Here is a 20,275-nt window from a genome sequence, read left to right as displayed (position 1 = left end):
ATATAATCATATGGTTTTTCTTTTCTTGCCTGTAGATGTGGTGGGTTATACTGACTGATTTTTGAGTATTGGATCAGCTTTGTATATCTGGGGAAAAAAATTCCATTGTATGTGAAAGTTTGTTTATTCACTGTTGGATTCAATTTGTTAGTATTGTGTTGAGAATTTTTGTGTTTATGTTTATGAGTAATATTGGTTTGTAGCTTTATGTTAAAACATTGGTCTGGTTTTAGTACACTGTGGTGTACTTAGGGGACAGTGTTCATTTAGAGGATGAATAGTTACTGGTTGACTGAAATATACCAAGGTGACCCCCAGATCAAAAAGAGAACTGAGGCCTTCCAGCACAACCTGGGAGTGCTTATTGGAAAGGCTAGTTATGTCTACTAGTGAATATTGCCAGAGAAAAACTTGACTGGGTTTTTCTAAGACATTTTGCATTGGTTTCCTGGGGTTGCTGTAACAAAGAACAGTAGCTGCTGATGCCCAGCAGGTAGCCTCCTGCTGATAAAGGAAGGTTCCCAGATACAACGCTGTTTTACATAAGGGATTGAGTATTTGGTATCTGTAGAAGAAAGAGGTGTCCTGGAACCAATCCCCAAGTATACTGAAGGAGGACAATACCACAAGCTGGCTGCCTTAAAAACAACAGAAATTTATTCTTAGTTCTGAAGGCTAGAAGTTCAACATGAAGGCATTCGGAGGATCGGGCTCTCTCTGAAGTCTCCAGGGAAGGACTTCTCGTTCATTGCTCCTCCGCATCAGGTGGGGTCCGCCTCTGGTTTGTGTGGCTTGCCGCAGCTGCAGCAAGCTTCTGTCACCAGCTTCTGTCACCACCAGTCACCACTTTCTCTGTCTCCTCTGTCTCCACGTCTACCATGGCCTTCTTGAGAGCATTTGTTGTGGATTGAGGGCTCACCCTGACACTTCAACCAATACAGTTACTCTAATCCAGTAACTAAAACCATCACGCAGACACATTTTATTGGGGCCTCTCACTTCCTCTCAGGGAGGTCCCCACATAAATTTCCTAGATCCATAGGAAATTCATCCGGAGAGGGAGAATGAAATCCAAAGCTTACTCAGTTTTCTCATCCTGATGTTTGGTTTCTTCTCCCCTCTGGTCCCCTAATTCCCCACACTTAGTGGAACAGAAGATAAGGTTCCCACATACCCCGTTTCCTCACAAGAATGTGTTGAGGGTTTTTTTTTTTGGTGGGGGAAAACGTTCTTATTTAATCTGATAACCCAGATCAGGATGTGATGATAAATTCTATTACTCCTTTAAAACGCACAGAAATGAATAAATGCACATTTAAGAGGCTTCTTCGAGAGCTCCATTAACTTGCATCAAAAGTAGGCCTTTGAGGGTCAGCATGCAATGGCTGCTAGAAAAGACCCTTTGGAGCAGATGGGCATTTAGCTTTTCTGATCCTGCCAGGTACCTGGTTTCCTGCTTTGCACTTCCAGCTGCCCTGCTTGCCAACTGCCTGTTTGTATGGAGGTCTGCATAATATTTGTTACAAAAAAAGGTAGCCTTCTGCCTTTATTAAAACAATAAGAGTTAGAGATTATTTGCCATTGGGTAAGCTTCCTTTTTATTTGATCTTTTGAATTTTTATCTTCAAAAAATTTCATTAAATGATATTTTAATGCTAATATCAAAAAAATACCATTTTTTAATTGTTTGAATCAATAAAAGTTTTTGGAAAATAACAGTTGTTGAATGACAAACAGAAAAGGTTGTTTCATTAGCCAGTTCTGGAGCTATTATTTTACAAGTATCGATATTTAAGTGGGTTCTGAATGGGAAAAGAGCCATAGCAGGAAGCCATCAGAATTCAAATTGAAAACTTCCAATTATGTACTTATTGTTTTAGTTTAAAAAAAAATCATCAATTTTTCCAGTTACCCCTATGGTTAAAATATGTTTTAATTTCACCAGATTTTGATTGCGCTAACTGGAAATATATGCACACAAACATCCATGTCTATATAATTTTTTCTGTTCCCTTGTCCTTTGAGGAGGATAGGGTATTAATTTTATGGCATTAAAAAAGAGGATCCAAAAAATTAGGTTTGCCAAGTCCTGGCTTAAACAAATGAAATTTCTATTGAACAGAAGGTAGAGCTATCCAGCCAAATACTCAAACTCCAGAATCAAAGACTTGGTCATCTGGAAGAGTGTCATGCATCCAACTTCCGCCCCCAATGCTTGGGTGGTTCGTTATGTTATATAAACTCTCACCCACACAAGGAATAGCGGTGTGGAGATTCTTGGGGAAAAGCCAAATCCAGCAGCTTTGTGCTTTCTGTATTGAGGCTGAATTCATACACAGCTGATAACATTCAAATCTCATCTCATGTGAAGAGACTGGAGAAAATGAATTACTGTTGCTTTGATCAGGACACTGTTTCATTTAGGGAATGTAAATCTTTTGGCTCTTTGATGCAGCTCAAGATTCTGCTTATTATAAATGGAAAACAGTCTGTCATGCTTTGGCATTTGCATTGACACGCACAATACCAGAGTGTACTAGGAGGAGATATTTTATTTTGTTTCAGCTAACTTATTTCATGGACACACTTAAAATACTGTACCTACCACAGGAATGTCAAAAGTTTCAGATGGCAATTTCTAGGAAGGAATGGTCATGAATAAAAATGAATATCGTGGAACAAGATGCAGTAATTTTTCCTTCCTTCATTTGGAATTCAAATAATCTAAATTTTTGCATTTGGCTTTTTTTTTTAGATTTACATTTATAAATGAAATGTCAGTTTTAAATTAGATCTGTTCACAATCAGATTATTGAGCCCCAGCTACAATAAAATACTGATAATTTGTGCAGTGTTGTTAAGATGTACATAAATTCTGGTTTTGGCAATTTGCACTTAGTCACTGAGAGGTGAGGTGCCCACTTCTCCACTTACACCTAATGAGGATTTACAGCTGATTATATCTGCTTTGGGCTTCCCTAGTAGCTCGGAGGGTGAAGCGTCTACCTGCAATGCGAGAGACCTGGGTTTAATCCCCCAGTCGGGATCATCCTCTGGAAAAGGAAATGGCATCCCACTCCAGTACTCTTGCCTGGAAAATTCCATGGACTGAGGAGCCTGCCTGGCCAAAGGCCATTGGAAAACAAAGCATTGCCAGCAAAGGTCCATCTAGTCAAAGCTATGGTTTTTCTAGTGGTCATGTATGGATATGAGAGTTGAACTATAAAGAAAACTGAACACTGAAGAATTGATGCTTTTGAACTGTGGTGTTGGAGAAGACCCTTGAGAATCCCTTGGACTGCAAGGAGATCCAACCAGTCCATCCTGAAGGGAATCAGTCCTGAGTACTCATTGGAAGGACTGATGCTGAAGCTGAAACTCCAATACTTTGGCCACCTGATGTGAAGAACTGACTCATTGGAAGGGACTCTGATGCTGGGAAAGATTGAAGGCAGGAGAAGGGGATGACAGAGGATGAGATGGTTGGCTGGCATCACCAACTCAATGGACATGAGTTTGAGTAAGCTCCAGGAGTTGGTGATGGACAGGGAAGCCTGGCATTGCTGCAGTCCATGGGATTGCAAAGAGTCAGACACGACTGAGCAACTGAACTGACTGATATCTACTTTAAAATGCTGGGAAAATGATCCTGGATTTTGACTTTTATCTCCTCAATATTATTTTGACTACTAGAGCCATCACAGATTTTTAAGTTTAAAGTTTCAATTTGGGTGCAGTCCAGATGACCTGAAGCTGTGCTGTGCTTAGTCGCTCTGTCATGTCCAACTCTTTGCAACCTCATGGACTATGGCCCATCAGACTCCTCTGCCCATAGAAATCTCCAGGCAAGAATACTGGAGTGGGTTGCCATGCCCTCATCCAAGGGATCTTCCCAACCCAGGGATAGAGCCCAAGTCTCCACATTGCAGGTGGATTCTTTACTGCCTGAACTACCAGAGAAGCCCAAGAGTACTGGAGTGGGTAAGTATCCCTTCTCCAGGGCATCTTCCCAACCCAGGAATCAAACCAGGGTCTCCTGCATTGCAGGCAGATTCTTTACCAGCTGAGCTACCAGGAAAGCCCGATGATCTGAAGGGTTCTCTCTTAAGTTTCATAGGTTAGGTGAGAGAGTTTTATGTATCCTCCACAGTTAGAATCTGATTCTAAGTGGTTAATTTCCATAACAGGAAATAATAATCAGGCAAACAAATAACATCTTTGTATTTTTACATTTTCCCATCCATCTCTCCAAAAGAAAAAGGAAAAACAAGCTAGGCTTATCTTTTCTTACCTCTGACAACAATTCAAAAAATATCGAGTGTGACTATGCCTTAGGTGCTGAGAACATGATGATGAACAGAGCTGTCACAGATCCTGCTGATAAGCATCTCTCACTTTAGCCAGGAGACAGATGCTCATGCATGCAATTCCGATGCAACTATTAAGGGACATGACAAGGGCAGCTTGGATGATGACAGGGCACATGACAGAAACATCTATACTGGACTTGATGGGTCAGAAGTCTTCCTGGGGAGGTTGTGTCTCAAAAGGACCTGGAAGGATAAGCAGGAATTAAGCCACATAAAGTTGGGTGGACTACAATAAGGCAGTTCTGGGAAGGAGGACTGAAGAGAAGTAACAGCATGATAGGGTACAACTTGAAGTTAGGTATCACTTGATGTTGATCAGAAGGGATCAAACAGAGGCTACAAATGGAAACATAGGTACTGAAGGGCTTTGTGTGATACCTGAAGAAATTTAAATTTGGATGAAGTGGTTAGGAAGTTCTTGCAATAATTTACTTTAAGCTGTGTCTTGGTTTTAAGTAATGGTTACCATTATTGAATGAATAAGCTAAATGTTCCTGCTTATTTTTCCAAATATTTTATATATTATAGAATATGTGAAGATTCAAATATGATGATTCCTATGATAAATTTGTCCTGGAATTGAATGTAAAAAAAAAAAACTTTACCATCAAATGTTTATACATCCTTTTGTTAGGAAATAAAAACAGGAAAAAATGATTTTGCCTTGGTATCGAGTATAGGTTCTTTAAAATTTTTTTGTCATTTTCATTTTCGTATTGAAAAATGTTTTGATATTGCTAACTGTCCAGAATTTAGAAGTAAATAGGTATAAATCATTCATATATATATATATATATATATATATATATATATATATATATATCTCAAAAGAGAAACATCATGTCCATTTCCTAAGCTTTTCTTAACTTTCAACCAATAATTTTGGTTCATATTTTCATAAGGGGAATTTTTCATCAAGACAAAAATTTTAACCAAAAGAATAATCACACTTAAGTATTTGAAATTAAAATATAGCCTGAAGAATAACTGAACAGCAAGCTATTCTTCACTGCTGTGGGGATTACTAGGTAGTGAGTAACCAGGAAAAATAAGTAGGTAGGTAAGTGGGTAGATAGGTAAATATTAATAAATAGATGGATGGATGGATGAATAGATGATAGATAAAAAGACAGACAGACACACAGCTACTGGAACTATAAAAAGACTATCAGCATAATGCTCTATTTCAACATTTGAGCTTTATGTATATATGTATAAAAACATGTGAGATATAGATATATATATAAAGCTTATATATATATATATACACACAGATATACCTTATATTTGATATATAAATCAAATATATCAGGGACTTTATATGCCTTATTTGGTCACACACCATGGGTATATGTATATCTCATTCTGCTCCTCAAAGGATTAGCAATAACTAGCATGCAACAGATAAAGCAAACCAGTAATTCCCAGGCCCTTACAACCTCAAACCAAGATTTCAACCAAGCTGGCATTAACCAGTTTTTCTGGGTCTCTCTGATGTACACATGCTATTAAACTTTTGTTTGATTTTCTCCTATTAAAAAAATTCAACCAAACTGACAAAATGGGATGGGAGATCCCACTAAATTAACAAGATAGAGATAGAGTAAGATAAGAATTTGTTACCTGGGTCTGCCAGCCCTCTTTGGACATAAGTAGGTTTTACTCTTTAGCTTCAAATGAGAATAGCAATTTGGCAAGATAGTCACAATACTTGAAACTGGACAGAAAGGATAGGTGAATTAAGAGACTATGAATTCCCTGGGCTACTGCGTATGGAAGTTTTTAATAGGTTTCTGTTGAAATTTTTAAGAAAATTAAGAGATTAATTTTTTTAATTAAACTGAATACACACACAGCACAAGAAAATATATGCCACACGTATATTTTTACTTAGCCAAAAATTTCACATCTTCAGATAACATCCAGTAACTTTTTAATATCAACTTGAATATATTAAATTTAAATATTTTTATTTGCAGACAGTCTTTACAGCAACATAATTAATTCCTCCTCTCTATCAAAAATCTGTAATGAATATTCTTTCAACTATAGATTTTACCCTAACATGATGAGACTACATTTAAAATCTAAAAACAAATACTTCTCCTATACCTGCTTATTTTTTTTATGAACTAAGATGATGATCCTCTTTTCTGAATAACATGTTTCAGAAAGGCACAGAACATTCTTCAATATTACAGGGATAATTATAAGAAAAGGATAGACTTCATCTTATGTCATCCTATTATATACTTTTTCTCTCTGAGATCATACTAAATATATCCCCCTGAGTTTAATTTCAAATCTTTGAAAAAGAGATAGTCTTAAGAAATTGGAAAGTATTTAAGTGTCAATTCAGAAAACATCATTTTCCTACATGGAAACAGTTCAAAATCACATACTAACTCCACTCTTTTAATTTTTAATATTCTAAAGAAACAATACCTGAAGGAGAAATAGTGGGCAGGAGGCCGTGTGATGACAAATTACATTAAAGAATATAATTACCCTTAGCCTTCATAGAGTACTTTCCATTTTCCAGATCTTTACAAGACATGAAATTAAAACCATCAATTGCCTAAGAGGTAGATTATGAACCCATTTCCAAATGGGAAAATGAGCACTGAGATGCCTTACCACTATAATGCCTGTAAAAATGGTTAGCAGCAGGACAAGACTAGAAGCAAGAGGAGTTGGTTACAATTGTATACACACAGCTGCCCAAAATATGTCACTGGAAGGACAGGAGTACTGTAGATCCACCTCGGCAGCTATGCTCCACCTTGCTCTGTGACACACACAGCTGATGGAAATTTCAATCTCCATTTAAAGCTGATGGCACATCTATTCTCCAACGTCAAACTCATGAGATCAACAGGAGGAATGACTATTTGCAGTGCCATCCTCAGACTCAGGAATGTAGGCTACATTGAAACTACATAGAACGTATTTCAATAAATGGGATCAAGACAGGAAAAGCAAAATTGAAAGACATCTTGCACAATAATGAAAGTTACAATTTTAGCTCAACATTTCTGTTCTTACTCTACAAAGAGATGTTTATGAGTACAATTAAAAACAGATTATCAAACAGCTGGCTTTGAAATAAAACTCACATCTGCATGTCTATGTAAGCCTTGGTATGCATGCTCTTAAATTAGGAGGGAATAAACATGGTATAATTTGACTAGGTTTTATACGGAACACATTTCTTTCTAGAATTCAAAGCTGTATCCTGATTCACTGCTAATGATTTACCAAGCTCTTCAAATACATTAAAGCACTAAAGAAAATTAGATTATTTCACAGACCTGTGGCATTAGCCAAAAAAGCAATATGGCTAGACTGGAAGTACACTTGGTGGGGGATGCTAAATGGGAGATGCAGGAAAATAAACAGCTGTATTGTTGTCCTTTAGGCTCATGAGAATGACATCCATGGGTGCCAACCCTGCACTTACTGTGTGAACAGCCAGTACATTAGGGACACGGTAACATAGATGACACACAGCATGATCCAGTTTATCCTCGTGATGGGCGGCTTGTGGTTACCTGTCACGTGGAGGTTGACACTGGAGGAGAGAATGCCACTAGGGTTTTGGGCCCGCACCACATAGAGGCCTGCATCTGCCTCGCATACCTTCGGAATGAACACCAAGTGTCTTGTCTCCTTGTGTAAAACCTGCAAGTGCCCATCTGCAGACAATTTCTGGCCCTTCTTGTACCTGAAGCAGAGAGTCGAGTTTTACAGTCAGGATCATGGTTTATTCACATCATTTCCAATTCTAATAAGCACTGCAATCGGGCCCATTGCTACTGCAATATTTTCTAGCATTAGCAGGAACTCTGTAGCAACCAGAAACCCAGTGGAGCTGTTTTTCTTTCAAGCAGTGGTTGGCAATTGTGGCCAAGGAAGTATTTGATGGACTCAGACTGTGTTTTTAAACACTGAATTTTTTGACATTTAACAATTAAGACTATTGCATATGAAAATTCAGATATCCAACTCCTCTTAACAAAACCAGGCCATCTGGTCACACTGGGCCACCATATTCTCATGGCAACAATTACCATGAGTGGGAAATGGCACCTTCTATCTGACCTGTGTCATTCTTTCAGCTGCTATGAAACAGCAGCTTGTGACTTCTTAGAGTCTACTGAAGCAAGACTCTTCCCCATCAGACTCATCCTGAAAGATCCCTGGAGAATACCAATGTGCCCTTTAGAAGGAGGTACAGATATAGCACTTGCTGGCAAGATGAGCTCATTTAATTTTTGTGAATTAATTTCATTAGAAGAAAATGATTTCTAATTATAAAGGGCATCCATGCAATTGGATTGTTACTATAATGACACATTTCTAAAAGTTTCTTATGAATATGAGCACTTAGCTGCAGCATTGTATAAAGCAAATAATGTTTATTTTGCACACTCTAGATTCTTGCTTGTTTATTTCTCCTCATGTTGTTCCACCCAAGAAGTGGTGACAAACCTGAATCACTTTCTATTCCCAGTGCCTGAGTGATGATTTTGCATTTTTCTGAGTGTCCTAAGACTGATTCCCTGACAGCTTGCCAGTTGTTAACTGAGAAAAATTGTTGTAAATTCAAGGGCAAGATATTTTTTTTCATAATATCACACTAGTTCTTCAACAATAAATGCTAACCAAGCCATTTTTTTGTGTGGACAAAAACAAGAAACACTTCAGACAACCTTTTTCTTTGGAGTGAACTGATATTTAATAATGAATTAAATAATGATATTAAATAATGAATTTACTGATATTTAAATTCATAAATATGAAATTCCTGATCTGTAAAAAACATGCAATTGTAAAGACAACAAAATAAGACAAAAAGCATAAATGGCTGCACTGTAATCCAAGTGCAATTTCATTTAATAATCTGAGAGACCAATGTTTTTTCATAAATAATTTAGATAACTGATCCACACTTCAAGTACCATCAATGGGAAAACACAGTAATTGAAATTGTTATTGTCTACTGAAACATTATGATAAACAAATGCTATTTTACTTGGTTTATAAGTATAAACTTGTGCTCACATTTTAGTAACTCTGTCCTCAAAGAAATATATTTAAGGTTGAAAAGTTTCTAAATGTTTAAAAGTAACCCACATGTTAAGGAAGTTAGAGCTGCTTTTATAACAACAATGATTTAAAACCTGTATTCTGTGTTTTACTTTTACTAAAATAAATAGGCTAAAAATAATGATGTCTCTAGAGTAAAACCACATTGTTCACAGCTCAGTTATTATGCCACCTTTCAAAAAGGTGCTTATTGCCTACCATAGAAGCAACTATGAAGGCAATATTTTTATTCCATCTTCAACATTGAAGAAATTTATAAAAAGAAATCTTAGTGAAATAAACAATATTAGAAAAGTGGCATGTGTGACTCTATTGCAAGAGGGAAAAGATGAAACAGGTAAATGACAGAAAAGGGAAATATCCAAATGCTTTTTTTTTTTCCCACTGAATTCAGGTTATTAAACCAAGAAAATTTCATGCTTGTGTAGAAATAAACAGTAGGAAAGAAGTTCAAGCCACAATCTTTAAAAATGTGGAATGTCAAACTGATACTAAAAAATGGTGCAACTAAGTTGCAGTGCTTTTGGACTTGGTTAAATTACTATTTTATATGGTTATTTTTTAAGAGTATTAGCCATGTGGTTACTAAAAATGAGAGTTGGGGGTTTGGTGTGAGATTGAAACATGCACAGCTGCCGTGATGTAGAACATTAACCAGCTTCCCCTAAACTTGATAAAGTTAGTGCACACAGAATAATTTGCTTAGAGAAGAGATTCAATTTGTTTCTGTTTACGGCTTGTCATTATAGGCTACCCACCATGTCAGTGTAGGCTCTGGAAATCCTGTTACTTCAACTTCCAAAGTCACTGGAGAACCTTCCATGACAGTTACGTTAGACAGGAGCCTGGAAAAATTAGGGGCCTGGCCAGCTAGGCTGACCATACTGTTCTTAGCTGGTGTACTTATAATCTCTTCTCGGGGAACCATTTGCCTCTGACAGGCCTGGCTGGGGCCTGGATGAAACCCGAGGCCCGAGAATGCATCCTGGGAAGCATGCAGCCTATTTCGGGTTTTAGTGACGTTATTATCAGCATGCGTTTTCTCTGGTCTTTCTAGCAAATGTCCCTGAGCCTGGGGGTGCTGTTGTGAAGCTCTGTCATGCACTTCACTGCGCATGCTCTCTGGAAGTTGAGCACTGATTTTGTGGAAGGCAGTACTCTTCTCCAGAAATCCTTGGGAGGTTAATGGGGGCTCGGCTTGGACCTGGGGGGAAGGCTTCTCAAAATGACTTGAAAACGTTTCTCTCTTATCATTGCAAGCATCGGCAAAAGCAGCAGGTGGAGGAAAGCCAGATTCAGGGGCCTCTCCTGGACCGCTGGCCCCCGTCTGCATCCCGTGGCCACTGAGGCGATGGCGGGGGAACCGGCTGCCACGCGCCTCCAGCTCCATGTCGGACGGAGAGAGGAGAGAATCAGGGCTTCCTGGGACTGGAGGCAGGGAGATGTCGTCGGGTGAAACACACTGATATTCTTCTCCTGAAAGCACGTCCCCAGGCAGAAGCAGGCCTTGGACAGCACGCTCTTTGCCGGGGACCAGCTGCTTCATGCCCTGTGGAAGCTGACGCTTTCGTGCTCCGTTGACGGCCAAGATGGCTGCTGGCTGGGCCTGCTCCTTCAAAATGGAAAAGCCAAAGTTTCAAGTTAACGTTAACGAAGCCAACTGGAGAAACAACTTGAGAAGAACCGCAGTGAGTGACAGCTGGGGGCCCTGGCCCCAGCCTCACAGAACTTGAAACCATTTGTCCACTGAACCTGAGCATAGACAGTCCCATGACTAAGGAATGGGTAAACTGACCTCCGGCGGCTAAGTGAGAGGTGACAGATCTTGTGAAATAGAGGAGAGAAAGCTCTGGTTCTTGTCTCTCATGATGGGTTTGGACTGAATCCATGTTTTTAAAATCATGGTCTGAGGAGTCTTCTTCCACTAGCAAATTCTGCTTTGGTTTACTTATCTGTCTGCACGTCATAGAATGTGGTTCCTAAACATCAGAAGCTTCTTTTTAGGTGATCCCCACATCCTCCAAGAATAACCCTGCTTTTTTCTCAGGAAAGCCATTCCTTTTTTAAAATTATTGTGGCAAAATATACACACAATCTAACATTTACCATTTTAACCATTTTTAAGTGTACAGTTCAGTGGCATTAGGGACATTCATGTTGTCATGCAACCATCTCCATTATCCATCTCCAGAACCTTTTCCTCTTTACAAATTCAAAGTCTGTACCAATAAAACACTAACCTCCCATTCTCCCCTTTCAGCCCCTTCTATTTTCTGTCTCTATGAATTTGAAAACTGTAGATAACTCATATAGATAAAGCCATTTTTTAATGACTGGCTTTACTTTCTAAAAGACCCTTAGTTTTATTCTTACAATGAAAAATATCTACTGAGTACCTATTATGTACTGGCTACTATGCTAGACACAGGAGAGTTAAATGGTGAGTAAAACTAGGTAGAATCCTTCCCTCTTGGAGATGCCAGCCTAGTGGGGAAGTAGATACAAAGGGAACAATCACACATTGCGGCCTTTTGCTGGAGAACACACCAAGACACAGTGGAGGAACACTTGCCACTTGTCTTTCTGCCCCATGTGGAACATACGTCATCCTAGGAGACTGAGGAAACCAGTGATCCATTTCACTTACTCTGTTCTAGGATTTTTCTCCACTTATCCACATCCATCTCTGGTTTCATAAGAGGTTCAAATATCCTTTCTGGCATGGACTCAAAACAGTATTGAAGCTGAAAGAGATCTCATCTATCCCAACCTGCTTGGTCTATATCCACTTCTTTCTTTGCCTTTCCACAGCATTTGGGGTGCATTTTTACTTAATTTAACAGTTACTGGTTTTTGTCCTGTTACTACCACTTGCACATGAAAAAGTTGTGTTTTGTTTTGAGTTTGAGTTCTTCATTTTATCCCATAGTTCTGTTCCTTACATATACAAGTGATTTTTGAGAAATAAATATGTTTTCAGGTTGAAGCAAAACAATGTGCCTTCTACTATTCTACAGATATGACTTATCTTCAGAGAAAGCATAAACCCAGTTGAGAAAAAGTGGTTTCCTTCAGCCATTTAGTAGAAATTTAAATCCTGAGTCTAAAGCCAGAAGTTCTTAAAAGCTTTTCTCATTAAAAAAAATTTCTAGTGGGATAAAATATTTGTAAAGAATATGACAAACCAGATCTCATACAACTAAGCAACAATTAAAATATAGGCAAATGATAAATAGATATTTCTCCAAAGAAGACATACAGATGGCCAATAGGCACAGGAAAAGATGCTTAACATCACTAATTATTAGAGAAATGCAAATGAAAACTACAAAGAGTTATCACTTCCCACTAGTCAGAATGGCCATTGTTAAGAAATCTACAAAAAATAAATGCTGGAGAGGATGTGAAGAAAAGGGAGTTCTCCTACACTGTTGGTGGGAATGTAAGCTGGTGCAGCTATTGTGGAGAACAGGAGGACCTCAGAAAATTAAAGATAGAATTACCGTATCATCCAGCAATCCCATTCCTCAGCATATATCCAGACAAAACTCTAATTTAAAAAGGTACACACCCCCTATGTACACAGCAGCACTATTCATAATAGCAAAGACACAGAAATAGCAAAGATACAGCAACAACCTAAGTGTCCATCAACAGAGGAGTGGATAAAGATGTGGTTCATATATATACACCACAGAATAGTATTCAGCTATTTTAAAAAAGAATGAAATAATGCCATCTGCAACAACATGGATGGACCTAGAAATTTTGCCATACTAAGTGAAATAAATCAGAAAGAGAAAGACAGATACCATACAGTATCACTTGTATGTGAAATCTAAAATATGACACAAATGAACTTATCTTTGAAACAGAAAGAGACTCACAGGCATGGCAACTTGTGGTCGCCATGGTAGAGGGAAGTTAGGGGAGAGATGGATTGGGAGGTTGGGTTTATCAGATGTAAGCTATTATATAGAGAACAAATAAACAATAAGGTACTACTGTATATAGGAAACTATATTCCCTATCCTATGATAAACCATAATGAAAATGATACATGTATATATATGTATAACCGAATCACTTTGTTGTGCAGCAGAAATTAACACAGCATTGTAAATCAAGTATACTTCAATTAAAAAGTTACTAAATAAACACATATTGCATGGGGCATGCCCCTCCTTCTTTTGGTTTTCCTACCACAGCTTAGCTCTGTCTTTCTTTCCACCTCTTCCTGAAAGTGGAGTGCTTATTTTCCTTTTCACAGTGACTTTGATCCAAAAATAGTCTAAGAATCTCCTCTACACCATTCTGAGAACCCCTGTTTGAATACTTTTTCCTGAAAGAGTACTTTCTTGGAAAAGAATTTGATACTTTATTCATGTTGAGAATAACTTCATAGGATAGCAAGCACATTTGTTAATCTTAGGGTCATGCAGAGGCAGGCAACTTCTCAATGACTTCTTTGGGCAGCCTATGCAACAGGCTGAGGAGAAAAATTTGGGTAAAACTCCAGACTAATCCCCCCACTCCATACTCCCCCTAGGAAGGAACTGACTTATGAAGCTGTGGGTTTGGAAGAAGAGAGTGAGTATGGTCAGCTCTGTCTCTCTGAGGCTCTCTCTTTTGGATCTGCCTTCCACCAAGCGGGTGCATCTACATTAGTTCTAAGGCATGAACACCTCTGTATGGGAAGCCTGTGTTGTTCAGCTGTGCACCCAAGTGACTGGGAAGCCAAGTCTGTCTCATCAGAGATGAAATTTTGGGAAACCCACTAGAAACATCCCACCCCTGACTTCCAATACAGCTTAACTGGTTACTAATTCCTCACTCAGTGTCTCACTTTCAGATGCTGATAGACTCAAGAGTGGAATCCAAGGATATATATATATATATATATATATATATATATATATATATTTACTCCCTATAATTCCTGAAGTAGAAAAATACTTTCCATTAAAAATAACAATACCAGATAATTTCTACTGACAATAAGAGAGAGTTATCGCAAATCTTTTTCTAGAAACATTTCAAATTATTAATGTTATCCTCCAAATGTGCTTATTTCTGGGATTTATTTACTTTCTAGGTCTAAAGTAATGGGTGGAATCATAATCTCTTTGATCTATATGCTACATTTTTATGAAAGTGACTTTATTAGTTCTTCTTTTGTTTTTATAAGAATCACACAGGACTACTGATTTGCAATTTTGATTCTCAAAATTCTCCAAGCTAGGCTTCAACAGTACATGAATTGAGAACTTCTTGTTCAAGTGGGATTTAGAAAAGGCAGAGAAACCAGAGATCAAGTTAACATCCACTGGGTCACAGAAGATGCAAGAGAATTCCAGAAAAAAACATCTACTTCTGCTTCATTGACTATACGAAAGCTTTTGACTGTGTAGATCACAACAAACTGAGGAAAATTCTTAAAGAGATGGGAATACCAGACTACCTTACTTGCCTTCTGAAAAACCTGCATGCAGGTCAAGAAGCAACACGTAGAACTGGACATGGAACAGCAGACTGGTTCCAAACTGGGAAAGGAGTACATCAAGGCTGTATACTGTCACCCAGTTTATTTAACTTATATGTAGAGTACATCATGCAAAATGCCAGGCTAGATGAATCACAAGCTGGAATCAAGACTGCAGGGAGAAATATCAATAACCTCAGATATGCAGATGACACCACCTTTATGGCAGAAAGTGAAGAGGAACTAAAGCGCCTCTTGATGAAAGTGAAAGAGGAGAGTGAAAAACCCAGCTTAAAAGTCAACATTAAAAAAACTAAGATCATGGTATCCGGTCACATCACTTCATGGCAAATAGATGGGGAAACAATGAAAACAGTGAGAGAGTTTATTTTCTTGGGCTCCAAAATCACTGCAGATGGTGACTGCAGCCATGAAATTAAAAGATGCTTGCTCCTTGGGAGAAAAGCTGTGACAAGCCTAGACAGCATATTAAAAAGCAGAGACATTACTTTGTCAACAATGGTCTGCAGAGTCAAAGCTATGGTTTTTCCAATAGTCATGTATGGATGTGGCAGTTGAACCATAAAGATGGCTGAATGCCAAAGAATTGATGCGTTTGAACTGTGGTGTTGGAGAAGAATTCTTGAGAGTTCCTTGGATTGCAAGGAGATCAAACCAGTCAATTCTAAAGGAAATCAGTTCTGAATATTCATTGGAAGGACTGATGTTCAAGCTTAAGCTCCAATACTTTGGCCACCTGATGCAAAGAACTAACTCACTGGATAAGACCCTGATACTGGGAAAGATTGAAGGCAGGAGGAGATCAGTCCTGGGTGTTCATTGGAGAGACTGATGTTGGAGCTGAAACTCCAATACTTTGGCCACCTGATGCAAAGAGCTGACTCATTTGAAAAGACTCTGATGCTGGGAAAGATTGAGGGCAGGAGGAGAAGGGGACGACAGAGAATGAGATGGTTGGATGGCATCACCGACACAATGGACATAGGTTTGGGTGGACTCTGGGAGTTGGTGATGGACAGGGAGGCCTGGCGTACTGCGGTTCATGGGGTAACAAAGAGTCAGACACGACTGAGCGACTGAACTCAACTGAAGGCAGGAGGAGAAGGGGACAACAGAGGATGAGATGGTTGGATGGCATCACCGATGCAATGGATTTGAGTTTGAGCAAGATCTGGGAGTTGGTGATAGACAGGGAAGCCTGGTATGCTGCAGTCCATGGGGTTACAAAGAGTTGGACATGACTGAGTGACTGAACTTAACTGAACTATTGATAAAAGTGTTGAACACTGCAAAGTTTAGTACAAAGCCAGCTGTCTACCCAGGGCAAGGCAAACTGTCTTTCAGGTTGATACTGATGAAATACTTAACACTCTTGGTCACAGCTGTAACCTGACTGAATGCCTGTTCAGTTCACATTTCTCCCTCCACTTACCTTAAGAGAGTTATTGTGAGTGTGTTAATCAGATGACTTCCTAAAATCCCAATAAATTTTGTCTGTGGCACAAACCTAGAGTTTTCTGTTAAATAATCATCTCAGAAAGCAAAATAAAGTGAGTTTAACACAAGGTTTTTTTTGCATAAATCATGTTAGCTTTTGGCACTTCTGTCTTTATTCTCAAATGGAAATAAGCTTTCAGTTTTTAAGTCATTATGCAATTTTATAAAAATCTGTTTTAGAATTCAATAAGCTATTGTTTTCTGCATCTGCTAGTTTTCCTTTATAAGAATGGTTTTCAAACATTCACATATACCAACTATTTTTAACATTTCTCAATCATAAAGCCATGTTTTGCCATTAGTAGTAAAGAAAAGTCAAAGTGTAGTCGTTCAGTCGTGTCTAACTCTTCACAATCCCATGGACTCTAGCACACCAGGCTCCTCTGTCAATGGAGTTCTCCACGCAAGAATACTGAAGTGGGTTGCCATTCCCTTTTTGCAGGGGATCTTCCCAACTCAGGGATAAAACCTGAGTTTCTGGCATTGTGGGCAAATTCTTTACTACCTAAGCCACCAGGGACCCACTGCCATTAGTAGAAAGAGGTAGATAAATCCATGTATCTCAATACAGACAGGCTATATTTGCATTAACCTGATGAGCTCTGGCAAAGTGGCTGGGAAACTGATTTACTGCATCAAAACATAGCTCGTTCTCAATTTTGTCTTTGTTGATTCCTTTTTTTCTCATCTTCTAAATATATGAATGATTGTGATCTTGACTTTAAGTTCTCTAATTTTCTCTCTATACTCTTCCCCTCAAAGATCTCACCATACTTTCATACCTAATGATCAATGAACTTTTACTTAATCCTCAATCTACAGCCTCATATATTATCTCTGTCAGGATTTCTGAACTTTCATTTTCACTGATGGACATTATCACTTGACTTTATAATCACTACCATGTGGCACCCCACTCCAGTCCTCTTGCCTGGAAAATCCCATGGACAGGGGAGCCTGGTAGGCTACAGTCCATGGGGTCGCAAAGAGTCGGACATGACTGAGCGACTTCACTGCACTTCACTTCTTCACTTCACCATGTGGGCAAACAAAGTGAGCATCTTGGAAGAGAGAATATAGGGATATACTATATCCATTTAACTACATGTATAGCACCAATTGTCCAAGTCTGTAGGGTGGGGAGCCTTCTAGGCGGGAAATTTAAGCGATCACCTCACCGCAAGACTTTATCTTCTAAAATATCTCCACAATAGATAACCTTCTCTTGGGACAAATCAGATTTAAGGTAAGTAGGAAGTGGATAAAGAAAGATTTTGAACACAGGGCTTGGGCTATGAAAGGCATTTCTGGGAAAGGCCTTTGGAAGGGGATTTGGGCAGTCATGGGGCAACTTGGTACTTTTGAGAATTTGGGGAGGACAGGTAAGAGAGAACAGAAAGGTGGTGAAGAACACTTTTGCCCTTTCCATTTTTTTGCCAAAGCAAATGTCTGAAGAACATCTTACTCCTCCAACCAGGTGATCAGGATCAGTGGATGATGGCCCAGGGGCTGTCCTCACTCACTTTGATAAAAGCACTCCCCTGAATTTTGTGCTGTGAAAGTACTTCCATGCTACTCCTTCATTAATCATCGTGTAACAGATGAATGGCAAGAGGGAAAAAATTTGGCATGCGAATCTACAGTATCATTACATAATAACTTATTTATATTTGTATGCAGCAGTTGGGCTGCCAGCCAACCCAGTTCTGACACTACTTTCTGTGATTTCTGGAGGGCAAAATACTTCATCTCTTTTGGCCTCAGTTTCCTCAACTGTAAAATGAGATTCGGTCAGATAATTGTTAAATTCCTTCTAGTACTAGAACTCTGTAACTGTACATGCAAGTCTTAGATAGCTCTGTGATTTTAGGCAAGGCTCTTATACTCTGTGCCTCTGCCTAACCTTAGGGGTTTTCAGATATTCCTGTGGATTTAGCTTCAGTGCTCACCTTAGGGAATAAAACACCACCACTGATCTGTTAGCAGTACAACGGGCACTGCATTTACTGAATGGCCCAATTTCACCAGCTGCATTTTTGGACTCAGAAAAATGAGAAGCACTTTACTATCTCCAGGAAAAAAATCCTGTGATGGAATACATTCTTGCAATAGTTTGGTGGAATTGTTCTTTCTGACTCAAATAATGTTTTGGAGAAAAATAACATTGTGTAAGGGTATTAGAATTGAATGCAGTGACTTCCAGATATGTTTTTTATTTGGTGCTTCTGGTTATCTTCCCACATGGCATTTTAGGAACTCATTACATTGGACTTATAATGCAAATGATAGAGACAATAAGAGGGTAAATATGACTGAACTGTTTAACAGAGAAATTTACTGCCGCCCTTTCACTCTGCCAGTTGTGCCAGAATGCATATGTGAAATAAGGTCAATGAGATCTTGACAGTTGTAATCATGGATTTTCACTTTTATCCTAAATGCTGATGATCTATCATGTCTTTTAATTTATATTAAAGTAAAAGTGATTTCTCAATGAAAATAAATCTTGCTTTATTTAAAAGGAATCTGTTCCTTTGATTTCTTTCTAAGAAAAGCAAGAAAAGGCATTTTTACTAAGTATAAATGAGTGTGTTTCGGTAGCAATAGCTTTTGTTTCTAATTTTAGTAGATATATGTTGTTGACAATGTAGAATCTAAAAAAAAATCATATGTTGAATTTAGTATCTCTTGCAACTTAGTTAAGAAAATGTGATGCATTTAATGTTATTCTTTATTATTTCGACTAGTTGGTCCCCCGCGGGGACCTTGATAACTTCTATAAACAATTTTCGGCTGTCACAAGTGGTTGGAGAGTGGGTACTGCTGGCTTCTAGTCCACAGGGGCCAGGGGTGCTCCGAAACACCCTACAATGCACCCGGACAGCTCCCACAACAAAGGATTCTTAGGGTCAAAGTGTCAATAGCACTGAGGTTGAGAAAACCTGATTTAGACAATCAGAGTAGCCAAAGATCATTTGATACAAGACTGAGGTCCAGCTAAGGTTTGGCAGCTGTCCTTTGCCTCAGAGATGAGCCAGGGTTTAAATGATACAAGGCCATCCCACACAAAAAAATGTTAATTTACTTAATATGATACTTGCTGCCTGGTGGTTGTATAATTGCATGAGACCTTGACATAGATTTAACCTGCATAAAAGGACCTATAAGGAAGTTCTAAATACCATATTTAATTTAAGAAAAGATGTCTTTCTCCATGAGATGATGGCAATAAGTGGGGAGATTTTTTAGACTTTCATGCCACAAAAGGTATATTTTATTTTATTTGGGAGCAGTTGAGAATAACGTTGACTCTGCTTGTCCCTTCAGTTCCTTGGGAGAGAGACAAACACTGGCAGCAAACTTGGCAATGCATAAAATCAAGAGCTAATTATAGTCCAGGAGCTATGAATAGATAGTGAACAACTTATACTGAAAATCTATAATGGTGCAATTTAAATAATGCTTCTGAAATGTATTTGCATTTTGTGAGTATTTGCAGTTTTTGCTACATGCTTAATTTATACGCCTGCATAGATTTTAAAATAATTTAACATTTCTATAAATACTTTAGTGTTTATCTTTCAGTTGCATTCTATGTTTTAGTACATATTCCTAGAAATATCGTGTTAGAAGTAGATTCTATGGGAACCAGATACAATCTAATTTCATGTATTAAGGTTTTCCAATGGGTAGTGTAAAACAAAAAAATCATAGCTTGGTGGTATGATAAAGAGGGAGAAGTAAAATTTGAAGTTGGGATTGAAAGGTCAACAAGAAAGGCAGTTAAACATGGGAG

At 38.4% G+C, this 20,275-nt stretch overlaps 1 protein-coding gene across 6 annotated transcripts in view; it reads right to left on the bottom strand.

Moving 5' to 3' along the window:
• Positions 1–2,534: 2,534 nt before the first annotated feature.
• The window catches only part of CCDC141 (coiled-coil domain containing 141), a 219,691-nt gene continuing 201,950 nt past the window's right edge, over positions 2,535–20,275 (bottom strand). For 5 of the 6 annotated variants that reach the window (XM_070475947.1, XM_020903873.2, XM_070475943.1 and 2 more), the window contains 2 exons: positions 10,238–11,091; positions 6,237–8,094 (listed from right to left, as the gene is read on the bottom strand). In XM_070475947.1, the coding sequence (XP_070332048.1) occupies positions 7,827–8,094; positions 10,238–11,091 (1,122 nt within the window). In that variant the 3' untranslated portion in view covers positions 6,237–7,826. Of the gene's footprint in view, positions 4,554–6,236; positions 8,095–10,237; positions 11,092–20,275 lie in introns of those variants that run through there. The other variant, XM_070475945.1, reaches the window with a different exon arrangement.

The sequence above is a fragment of the Odocoileus virginianus genome, chromosome 13 (genome assembly GCF_023699985.2).
Source record: "Odocoileus virginianus isolate 20LAN1187 ecotype Illinois chromosome 13, Ovbor_1.2, whole genome shotgun sequence".
NCBI classification, from domain to species: Eukaryota; Metazoa; Chordata; class Mammalia; order Artiodactyla; family Cervidae; genus Odocoileus; species Odocoileus virginianus.
Note: the sequence above shows the minus strand (reverse complement) of the source record. Positions and strands in the feature narration are given on the sequence as shown.